This window comes from Colobus angolensis, unplaced genomic scaffold, assembly GCF_000951035.1.
Source record: "Colobus angolensis palliatus isolate OR3802 unplaced genomic scaffold, Cang.pa_1.0 Scaffold95, whole genome shotgun sequence".
NCBI lineage: Eukaryota > Metazoa > Chordata > Mammalia > Primates > Cercopithecidae > Colobus > Colobus angolensis.
Window position 1 is genome coordinate 4,395,094 of NW_012123487.1, and position 12,197 is coordinate 4,407,290.

Consider the following 12,197-nt stretch of genomic DNA (forward strand, 5'->3'; position numbering starts at 1 on the left):
TGCACATTGTACCACAGGTTGGAAAGCCCTGGCTTAAATCCTAAATCAGAGGTGGGCTGTTGGAGCAGCAGACGGAAGAGGGGTGGGAATGGGATGAGGGCATCCAAACGACTACTAACTGGCCACTCTCTCCCCCACAGTGGCAGGCCATCTCTCTGACGGTCATTGAGAAGGTTCAGGTTGCAGCCGCCATCCTGGGCTCCCTCTTCCTCATCGCCAGTATTTCTTGGCTCATCTGGTCAACTTTCAGCCCCTCGGCAAGATGGCAGCGCCAAGACCTTCTCTTCCAGATCTGCTATGGGATGTATGGCTTCATGGACGTGGTGTGCATAGGTGGGTCTGGGGGCTTGCCTCCATGGGAAGTGGGGAATCATGTGCTTGTGGGATGGACAGATCCCTCAGGATCCCCCATTGTGGGAGGCTGAAGCAGATATGGCCCCAGGCTTGAGACCTGTGAGCTCGGGAGAGGCCAGAGGCTTGGATTCAAGGAGTGGATGGGAAGTGGGAGGAGGCAGGGAAAAGAAGGGTGATCTAGATATTTCCCAAACAAACCTGTCTGCACGGTTGAAGATAAAGATGAGGCTTGCCTCTAGGAGGATTTGAGAAAAATTGTTAAGTCTATGCACCTCAAGCAGGGTGTGCATGGCCTTCTCTGCACTGTGCACCCTACACTGCCAAGCATGACAAGGGATGCCTGCCCATTTCCTTCCATTCTCTTCACAGCACACTGCCTAGAGACGGCCATGGTTGAATCTGCCCCCACTCCCTGCCTTATTCCAGCTTTCCCTAAGCCTGTTTCCATGCCGTGAGTTTCTCTAGTCCAGTGGTTTTCCAGCTTTGTGTAGTGCTGGGGCCTCACACACAGCTCCAGGCTCCCCCATCCCAACCAGGGAATGGAAAAGGAATGTTGCACAGAGAGGCTTCAAATCCTCACTCCTGTTTCATCATGGCGTCTGTTCTTTTATCTATTTACATGTATTTCTGTTCCAGATAAAGTTTTGTTTAAAAGGTTTCAGTGTTTTAGAAAAAAAAATTGGAACCCACTGCTTTAGATCCTACTCCTTCCCTGACACCACTCCCAAGTTTGTATTCTTCCTTTCTTCCACCATGTAGCTTTGGTGGTGGGGGGCTGGATCTTTCCCCTCCCTCGCCCAACAGATGACTGTGGCTCTGTTGCGACTCTGAAGACACAGTCCAAGCAGCTAAGGAGGTGGGGAAGCTCTGGTCAGACATCCCACCCTAGAACTCTCAGGTTATCCCCTAAGTCACAGTCCTGGGAGCATTAGAGTTCCACAGTTATCCTCTCTGGGCGTTATTAGTATATTGTATTAAATATGCTACACTTCTCTGTTTGGCAGAAAAATATCTATTAGCTAGAATTTGGCTGGGCTGATGTTTGTGTGAATTTCTTTGGAGTTCTTTAATATTAGGGATCAGAAAAGCCTGGAGACTTACATACTGGTTATACTAGCCAGATACCAGGGATGCTGGAACTTGTAAACTTGTCTAAGCCATCTTGCTGTCTCTTCAAGTTAGCTAAACCAATATATCAACTCCAAGTTCAAGAGTCTTTTCATTATCGCACCTAGGCAGTGAGAGAAGCAGGCAGCCCAGGAGGACTATGAACGGGGAACAAGTTGACATTGACGCATTCTAATTTCCTTCCCCCTCCCCCCAGACTCTGCTCCTACTCCTGCTGAGCCCTGGATTATTGATGCCAAAAGCCAGGTGTGTCTCCACATGGAGGTTTATAGCAGCTCTGGCATGGAATGGGGAAACATGGAGGGGCCCCTCTAGCTGCCCTTCATTCTCCTTCAGGCAGGCTTTAGATCAGTCTCTGCTGTGTCCTTCTATGAGACATGCTTTCCTGTCACATGATGTATTAGTCAACTAGTCAGCACTGGCTGCAATAACAAACAATTCCACAAATCGCAGTGCCTTACAACAAACATTGATTTCCCATTCAGGGATTTGGGAGGTGGCTTTGGCTCTGCTGAGGTTGGCTGGGTTTAACTTCTGGTTGTGCGTTGGGTTCAGGCCTGCTCTGAGTGTCTCCTCATGCTGGGACCCAGGCTAAAGGAGCAGGGACTACTGGGTGTGCTGTTTTCCTGGTTGAATGCAGAAGCACAAGAGGGAAATTTGCAATGCATCTCAAAACGTCTGCTCAGAACTAGTGCACTGTCCGTTCTACCCACAGCCTATTGGCTAACACTAGTCATCAGTAAGTCCAACATCAATAGGGTAACAGGGCAGGGGAATATGTTCCTTCCCTGGAGGGAGCATGGACAAAAGAGAGGAGCATAAATACCTACTACCACCAATGGCTCTACAGATTTGAAGACCGAATTGAACATAGAAGAGACCAGGTCATCAACCAGTCTAGTTTGCTTGCTTTGCAGCTGAGAGAACTGAGGCTCAGAGAGAGGAAATAATCTGCTCAACGTTCTTATCTGGGATTAAAAGCGAGTTCTCCTGACTCACAACCCAGTGCTCATTCCATTAGCTCTCTTGCACCAGATAGCAGGAGTCCCGTGGTGTGACCTATGGGAAACCTACAGGTGCCACCTGTGACTTTGAGTACACCTGGGCCCACTCGCAAGGGGGCTGTCAGGCATAGGTCTGTTTCCTGTGGCTCTGAGCCTCCCAGTGCTCCTGCTCAGGCTGGCCTGGTGCTCTGGTCTCTCCTTCTCATGGTGTTTCTCTCTGAGTAGGGCTCTGTGCCATCTCTCCTCCTCCTCCTGTTTCTTGGCTTTTTTCTAGCTGCCTGCCTTTTCCCTGGCCCACTTCTATCTCTCTAATTCTTTTTCTTATACACATGTGGCACTCAGTCCTTCAGTTTATTGGGAGAAGCAGAGGGGACTGAATATTGAGAGTTTTCATTGTTTTCCTTTCTTCGGAAAACATAATAACCCAAAATACAAAAACACACCACAATTTATCCGTTCTGTGCTGACAAGCCAGTGACTGCTTGGAGACAGCTATGGGATGGGAGAGGGAATGCAGAGGGACCCTAATGGCTTTCAGTGTCATCCAAAAGTGGTGAGAACTATTGACATTTAGACCATCTCACCTTTAAGGAGTTCAGACAGCTCTGTCATTGTATTGATTATAATAAGAACCCAGACCATTTCAGAGCATGACTGTGGGGGCAAGGATTCGTCTTCCCATTTTTCAGATTGTGAAATTCTGAAACAGAAGCATTTGTCTTAGGCTGACTCCCACAGCGGAGTAGGACTCTCAGTTCAGTGTTTTCCTAGGAGAGGCTGTCCGCAGGGGAAAATGCTGGGAGAGGAAATAAAAAGGAGTAATATGTGATCTTGCAAGCGAGTGGGACGTGCCAGGCAATGGTGAGAATCCACAAACAGGTTCTTGGGGTTATGATGATGGGGATTTTGATGATGGCGAAATGATGATAACCAGTAGTGATGATGGTGGTTTGAGGGTGAAATTCAGCTTCTCCTTCTGTGCAGTATTCTGTCCAGTAGAGGGAAAATGCATCACACTGCACAATTGGGTGCAAAAATATCCGCTTTTTGGGGGCTCTCTGGAGGGAGAATCAGGTAAAGCCTGCAATTCCTGCCAGGGATATCTTTATTTGTAGGCTCAACTAGACATTCTGACTCATGGGGACTTCCAGAGAGCACACTTGGCATTAGATTCACTCAGGGCAATGTAGGACAGGAACTACAGCCTCCAGGATGGCAAGTCGGGCTTACCTCTGCAGGGAGTCCTCACCGCACTCCACCTCCTAGTTCCCGGCTATTCTCTTGGCTCCCAAACAGTAACTCAGGAGCAAGAAGATGAAACCCACAACCATGGGTATAGGGTCCACCTGGGCATCATTTCCAGGGTTCTTGCAGAAGTCATACTCAGTTCAGGTCACTGTGCTCGTGGAAGCCCAAAGCCACAGGCTCCCAGCAGGCATTCCCAGCAAAGCACCCATCAACCAGGGGTTGCCCCCAACTCAAGTGATGCTGTAACACAGCCAACACTCCACCTTCATCAAATTTCCAGAATGCCAACCCAGGGTGCAGTTTGCTTTGAGAGAAGGAGAAAATGTCCCCATCACCCCTCTCCCACCACCTCCTGCCTCCATCTATGAACCTTGACCTCTGGCCACCCAAACCAGATTTACTGAACCAATGAGAGACAGAGAAGCTAGAAGAGGGAACAGAGACCTGGCCAGGACTTCCAGAAGGAGGCACAGCGTGGTCTTCTTGCTGCACAAAGGCGGAAACAAAGGCAAGAGCCACAGGAGGCATCTGTCTTACATTTGAGGCATTTAAGAGTTTCAAAACCTGATAAGTTAGTTTGCTTCCATGAAAAAGGGGGAAGCTTCCCTTCCAGAAGTCCTAAGAGAGTGGAAGAAGATAATGTGAGTGGGAAGAGGAAGAGGAGCCTCCCTGGCAGAGAGTGGGTGGAAGGGATTTCAGCAGAGGGGCATCTTCTCAAGAAATGCTAGTTGAGGAAAACGTTGACAAAAAGCATCAATATCCATAGGCCCAAGCTCCTTGGATGGGTGGAGCAATTCAGCACCTGGGATAAAAATGTTATCATCAGGAGAAAAGAAAATGAGTCTGGCCCTGTGTTGGCTCAAAAGGCTAAGTAAGAGAAGAGGAACAAAACCATCTGCTACGATGAGTCTCTAGACTTTCTTTATATTTCAGATACCAAGGACAATTTGTTTATTCCCTAAGACTGTTAAATGGCCACAGATAGTAAAGAATATGAGTAAACATAAAATGGATGGTTTTAACAAATCGTTAACAATGTATTTACCTTTCCTTTTGGAGCGGTGTGCTGAGGGACAGCTCATGAGAGTGGGAGGGACTCCAAGGAGAACCTTCACGGAAAGCCAACAGCAGCTCTGCAGATATGCCCTGCCAGGAAGCCAGGAGGATGCGGTGTGGGACACTGCCTGCTTACTGCTCCTGGAGCCGCCTCAATCCCATTCACAGCTGTATCCATCTGACTGGCTCTTAGAGATCAATAAGAAGACTCCAGAGCAGTGACTCTCGGAGAATGGCTCAGTGCTTACCAAAGGATTTTGCCTGAAACGATTGCCAGGAAAGTCTGAGCTCCCTATTTGATGCAGCACAGCTCCAGAGTTGAGGATGATGTCTTTAGACTTCCTTATATCAGAGGGTTGTACAATTACTGATACAAGCTGCCTCAACAGACAAAGCATCTCTTAGCTTAGGGTCCTAACTTTCTAGACTAATGCATGCCACTGTGAAAGCCAAACATAAGTTGCTTTGGATGGAGCAAACTGTGACATCCCTGCAAGAACAGAGAAACCGATTAACCCCAAAAGATAAGCAAGATAAGTATTAGGATGCATATTTAACAGGTGAGGAAAGGCTTAAGCACCTGCGCTCCAAGTCACACAGCTAAGAAAATGGTGGAGCAGAGGATTGGGCCAAGAACCTCTGGCTCTAATTCCAAGGCTTTTTCTACTATCTGTTTCTTCTCTGATTGCTCTTTAACACTGCAGATGCAGAGCTTGGTTGGGGAGGCAGGTTGGGGGGAAATTAGTCCAGTAATATTTTGACCCTCACGATAACTGCTGGTAACAATCAGAAATTAAGTGAGTCCCAGCTGCTCCTGTCTTATATTCAGGGTTTGGGAGGTTAGCCATTGTTGCACCTCCTTTTTGATTGTGCTATTTTGACATCAATTGAGAGAGAGGCCTGAAAAATTGAGATGAAATTTGATGGTTTATCTCCCTATAAGACACTCTGGTGAAAGGTTCTTCAGGTGAGAGAAGCTAAATCTAGTTACCATGAACTTGGGGAACCCATTCATTGATTCATTCATTAAAAAATATTTATTCAGGCCAGACACAGTGGCTCACACCTGTAATCTCAGCACTTTGGGAGGCCAAACAATGTATTTACCTTTCCTTTTGGAGCAGTGTGCTGAAGGGCATCTCTTAAGAAAAAAAAAAAAAAAAAGCCAGGTGTGGTGGTGTGTGCCTGTAGTCCCAGAGACTTAGGAGACTTAGATAGGAGGATCACTTGAGCCCAGGAAGTCAAGGCTGCAGTGAGTTATGACGGTGGCACTGTACTCCAATCCGGGTGACACAGCAAGACCATGTCTCAGAAAAGAAAAGATATTATTCAGAGGAACCTGGGTATGTACACTCAAATGAGAGAGTCACCTGCTTTCAAGAATCTTTCTTCTTTTTGGGATGCAGACAAGGTAATCACTGAATCCCATATAATAAGAGCTGGGACTGAGGTCTGAACATAAGAATGAGCGTGAACCCAGGAAAGAGGAACTTGAGTCAGAGTGGGTCATATCCATTCCTTCAGTAGCTTTTGTTGGCTGCCTCGTTTTGTTCCCAAAACTAGAGAACATTCACAAAAAGATGAATAGGACACAGTTCCTTGCCCTCAAGGAGCTCATAGTCTACAAATAAATCACAATTCAGGATGGGCTGTACACAGTACAGAGGAAGGTAGAGCAGAGTAGAGAGCAATTGACTCTCTTGGGGGAGTCCAGGAATGCTTCTTGAAGGAAGGAATGCTATCCTTAAACTCGTTTCCAAAGACAAATCAAAGTTCATTCAGAACTGGGGGAAAGAGCATTTCAGGCAAAGGAACTAGCATTGTATGGAGGTGCAGAGACATGCATGAGCCAGGTATGCTCAGGAAATATTGGGGAGTCTTTATGGCTCAATGCAAATATTTTGGCTGGGAGGTGGGTGATGGGCAAGGGGCTTGGAGAAGTTGGCCAGGCCAAATCCCACAGAGTCGTGGGTCATGTGCTAAGGCACTCAGATTTGACCCCACTGGTGGTAGGGAGGCATTGATAAAATTTCAAATGGGGAAATATGATCAGATGTGCATTTTAAATTGAACTCTAGCAACTATGGAGAGAATGGGTCAGAGGTGGACAGAATAGGGAAGGGAAAGACTTTGTTGGAAAATGCTTGTAATAGGCTAAGCAAGAAATGAAGAGATGCAACACAGTGGCAGTGGGGAAGAAGTGTAGGGAAGACCTTGAGAGGTACTTAGGATGTAGATTTGATAGGGTTGTTTGGGTCCCTCTCAGGAGAGTGAGAGTCCCATGGTGTGGCTTGAGTGGGGAATGGGCACCGTAGTAGAGCCTGAGAACAGGATGGGCAGTGGATAGAACAAAGGACAACCAAAGGGTATGTCCTTAGCAAAGGCACCAAAACAAAAGGACTATCTTAAGTCTAAAATCCAGGTAGAGAGGCAAGAGCCTCTCTAAGCCAAGAGTTTGTAGTAGAAGAGAAACAAGACACATGGAGTACATTATGGAATACAAGGAGGAGAAGGCAGTACCAAGAAGAGGTCTCTTTGTCAGGATAGAAAGAGGGAGAGGCCTTTTATAGCACACAGGCGGTCCCCTCTTGTGACATAGAGGAAGATGTTGAGGGCACTGGTCCTGTTCTGACAAGAGTTGGTGACTGATGGGGTTGGGGCTGGTGGTAAAAGAGGGTTAAAAATCTCTGGTAGGCCAGACATGGTGGCTAACGCCTATAATCCCAGCATTTTGGGAGGCTAAGGCAGGAGGATCACTTGAAATAAAGAGTTCAAGACCAGCCTAGGCAACAGAGTGAGTCCTCATCTCTACAAAAATTTTAAAAATTAGCCCTGCATGGTGGTGCACACATGCAGTTCCAGTTACTCAAGAGGCTGAGACAGGAGGATCACTTGAGCCCAGGAGTTTGAGGTTATAGTGAGCTGATTATGCTACTGTACTCCAGCCTGGGTGACAAAGTGAAACTTGTCTCAAATAAAAAAAAAAAATTTCTGATGGATGCCTAAGTTTCTGTAGGCAGTTGGATAATGAGGCTTGAAGACGGATTTGGAAGTGAACAATAAAACGTGTTTGAAGCTGTGGGTTTTGATGAGATACTGCAGTGCTCAGAGAGTAGGTGACTGAGGACAGAGGACTAGGGGACACTAACCAAGTAAGGGATGGGTGAAGATAGAGAATGAGAAAACAATAGGAAGGACTGAGTCACAAAGGCCAGAGTGGTAGGTTTCCCAAGTGGCGGCCATACTACAGAATGGCCCAGGGCTCCGCTTCTTACTAACCTTGTGACCTTGAGGAACTGGCACTTCTCTCTGCTTCCCTTTCCTTGTCTATGAAATAGGATAATAACACCATCATCAGAGGGCGGTTCAGAGGTTTAACACTGTGGCAAATGTAAAGGAGTGTGCCCTTGTAATTATCAGGGACCAGGTAGGAAGTGCTTGATCAGAGTGGATTCCCCTCAGAGGGAACACTCAAGAAATGTTTGCCAAAACTGTTATAATCAGAAGGCAGCCACAGCCTAGATACAGAGATCGCCTGAAACTGTGTCCTCACGTAAATAAAAGTCTGCTCTTATTTGGAGCAGAGCTTTTTCTTGAAGGTTCTTGGTTCCCTCACCCGTGTCCCCTCAATGAGAAGATCTGATTACATCTAATGTCCTCGTTCCACCTGCCTCCTCTTCTGCCATCTCTAATGACGCTGTCCTCTGCTGCAGAGAAGCTGACAGAGCCTCCCAGCAAACAAATGGGGCATTCTCTGCTCCAGTGGGTCAAGTTATTAGGATTTAACAAGAGTAAATTAATTAAGGGCTTTGGCACCAAAAAATACATTTTTTTTTAACTCCACAGAAGTAAGAGATTGGACATCAAATAGTCAACTCTGCAAAAATGAGGCTCTCTTCTTCATCATGTTTGTTTTTAACTTGTGATTGAAATGGAGTCAAGGGAAGGAAGGAAAGGAATGTTCCTGAGATTATTTCCAAAGCTTTAAAACAGTAGAATATGGTAATCAGCAAAATTATAGAAAGTTTTGTGGTTTTTTTGTAAGCTTCCTCTGTGTATGGTCCCCTGAGGTTCTTTTCAGTGATTTAAAGATGCCTGGCCCCTGTCCTCTGAGATGAAGGAATTTAAATCTCATTTTATTGCAAATAGGCAGAGGGTGGGGGCAGCAGGATTGTACAAACATTTTTCTTTCAAACCTAATTTTAATCCACATTAACTACAAAAACATATATATGCTACAAAAATTCCTTCCTCTCCTCCTAGCTATAAATGACTCTACATGTAAAACCTTTTAATCTCCTGATTAGGAGACTTGGAACATTTGTTGGAAGCAGCCCAGCAGTATAAGAAACTAGAAAGCAGATCTAGGTCTGAAGACCAGAATAGCCACTGTATTAGTCCATTTTCACACTGCTATAAAGAACTTCCCTGATAGGAGGTAATTTATAAAGGAAAGAAATTTAATTGGCTCAGTTCCACATGGCTTGGGGGGCCTCAGGAAACTTACAATCATGGCAGAAGTGGAAGGAGGCACCTTCTCACAAAGCAGCAGGAGAGAGAAGAATGAAGGAGGAATTTCCAGCCACTTACAGATCTTGTGAGAATTCACTCACTATCACAAGAACAGCATGGGGGAAACTGCCTCCATGATCCAATCACCTTCCTCCCTTGACACGTGGGGATTACAGGTTCCTCTCTTGACACATGAGGATTACAATTCAAGATGAGACTTGGTGGGGACACAGAGCCAAACCGTATCAGCCACTAATCACCTCTATGGCATTGGACAAGTTACTCCCTCTCTCTCTAACTAGTTCCTCATCTATAAAATGAGAGGGGTGAACCCAACAACCTCCAGGTTTCTTCCAGGTCTGACATCCCAGGATTTTGATGTCACCTCCACACTGAGATGCCAGGGCTTGCAGAGGCTGACACTTGTGGCCATGGGCCATCCCCAGCAATGTTGGGCTGGGCCACAAAACTGACATGAGAAGCAGCAGCTGCAGAAACTGGCGAGATGATGCCCATCCACGTTCTGTTACTTGCATGTGGCTTGTCTGGTTTTCTGGATTCCGTGTTAACTCCTTGCCACCCACTGGAGCCTCCTGTGACAGCCACCTATCTCCACAGCCAAGTGACTGGATGCTTAGAGATGAAGATGACTGATTTAGAAGCAGATGTGCCAAATCAGCACTGTCCCCTTCCAAGGAGACCCCTTGAGAATCACTTCATTTATCCCAGTTGTGCTGACAAAGCTCAACATATTTTAGGAATATCTCTTGGGAACTGCCTTTGGCACAGAACAGATTCAGGAAGGGCCTGTCTGTTGGCAGTGGGTTTGTGACTAGAAATAGCCCCAATTTGATACATAAGGTGGATGCTCAGGCCAGATAATAAATTTTGGGTACAATATGAAACATGCCATCAAGCCACAAACTTCTTTTCTCATGTGGCCCCTAACCTAGAGCTATAGGTATGTTAGTTAGGGTATATTCAGCAGATATTAAAAAAAAAAGCCCCTATGTGTCCATGGTTTAACCCAATAGAAGTTCCTGAGCAGTAGGAGATTCTCTTCCACACAGCAATTTGGAGTCACAAGCTCATTCCATCTCTGGGCTCCACAGGCCCCTTGGGCTGCTGAGTCTTTTGCCCCCAGCTAATAGAAAATTAAAGAAAGCATGAATAAGTCATCTTCTGCCCCAGCCCTGCACGCATTTTCTCTCAATATCCATTTCTTTTTTCTTTGTTTTTATTTTTTATTTGTATTGGGCAAACCTCATTCTATAAAATCAAATGAAATGAGTGCTCCATAGACCCATTTCTTAAATGCTGGCCTGGCTTGTGGTCACATTCAGTACTAGTCACCTGGTCTCACCTTGGTGCAGAAAGCTAGAAAATGTAATTTCTTCTCAGTGGCAACTTTATACCAAGGAAAGGGAGCGTGGATTTTGGTGGACAGTTAGCCATCTCTGTCACAGAAGGCCAACCCCATTGAGCAATTTCCAGAAATGTTCTGAACTGGGATAACCCAACAGGAATAAATACCCTATTTCCAAAGGGCAATCCTTGGGATTTTTTTTTTTTTTTTTTTGAGACGGAGTCTCACTCTGTCACCGGGGCTGGAGTGTAGTGGCCGGATCTCAGCTCACTGCAAGCTCCGCCTCCCGGGTTCACGCCATTCTCCTGCCTCAGCCTCCCGAGTAGCTGGGACTACAGGCGCCCGCCACCTCGCCCGGCTAGTTTTTTTGTATTTTTTAGTAGAGACGGGGTTTCACAGTGTTAGCCAGGATGGTCTCGATCTCCTGACCTCGTGATCCGCCCATCTCGGCCTCCCAAAGTGCTGGGATTAGAGGCTTGAGCCACCGCGCCCGACCAATCCTTGGGATTTTAAAAGACAAAACTCTGCTTCAAGATAGAAAGGTGTTAGCATGTTTACCTAAATAAACTACTTTTGTAACTTTATGGTAACTTTATAATAAGCTTTGTAATTTTATAATAGCTCATGTGATATGCAGCCTGGCCATACCTGTGTCCAGTATAAAGCTGCACCCTGGAGAATACTGGGCACGTGGTGATGTTGTCAATCTGGCCTCTTCCAGCAGCACCCCCTGAACCCACCCAAAATAGCTGGTTATATTCATTTCTTTCAACCCTTGCCTGATATGTGCTTTGGTCCAGGTTCTTAACAGGGGTGGGCACTGGAGGAGTGGAATCTGGAAAATGGGTGGTTGGCAATGCTAGAGCTTCAGAGTGAGACACTACTAAGTCTCACCCCATAGCTGTCTGACAGTGGGGAATTCTGCGGGGAGGGAGAGTGTCTCTCTGTGGTTGGAGAGGAGGCACCAGTATGAGAATCAGTTGGTCTCTAGAGCGCTTTTTAGCTCTGGCATGTCATTCATCTATAGAAAATGACTTGACTGAGGGCTGGGGAGGAGAGCAGTCAGGAGATGACAGAGCAGGTACTTCTATTGGGGACGAGGTTGCCAATGAAGAAGGAAGAGAGATGAGTGGGCTTTTCTTGTGTCCTGTAATCTCCCCCACAATAATCAGTATGATGTGGCATTGAGAGTTACATGTGTTCCAGGCACAGTACCAGGTATTGGCATGCAGGACTCATTACTTTATTTAATCTCATAACAACCCTATGAGGAAGGATTTACGATGAGAAAACTGAGTCTCCGAGAGAGAGGAAGTCCCTTATCTAAAGACTCAAAGTGAGTAAGCGGCAAACACTCTGAAAGCTTAATATGAATACATACTCACTGGTAAGTTAACTCTCAGTTGTGGGGCTCAAAGGTCTTTGGATCTAGGAGAGGAAGTACTTATTTCTTCCATTTCTTCCCATGTTCATGTCTATGGCATCTGGAAGTAGATTACTTTTTTTTTTTTTTTTGAGACGGAGTCTCG

The 12,197-nt window shown here is 46.2% G+C and overlaps 1 protein-coding gene across 1 annotated transcript in view; it reads left to right on the plus strand.

Annotated features, from left to right (window-relative positions):
* MARCH4 (membrane-associated ring finger (C3HC4) 4, E3 ubiquitin protein ligase) overlaps positions 1-12,197 on the plus strand; it is a 110,800-nt gene that overhangs the window by 89,209 nt on the left and 9,394 nt on the right. Inside the window, exon 3 of the mRNA XM_011932302.1 lies at positions 141-333. Coding sequence (XP_011787692.1) covers positions 141-333 — 193 coding nt within the window. The remainder of the gene's footprint in view (positions 1-140; positions 334-12,197) is intronic.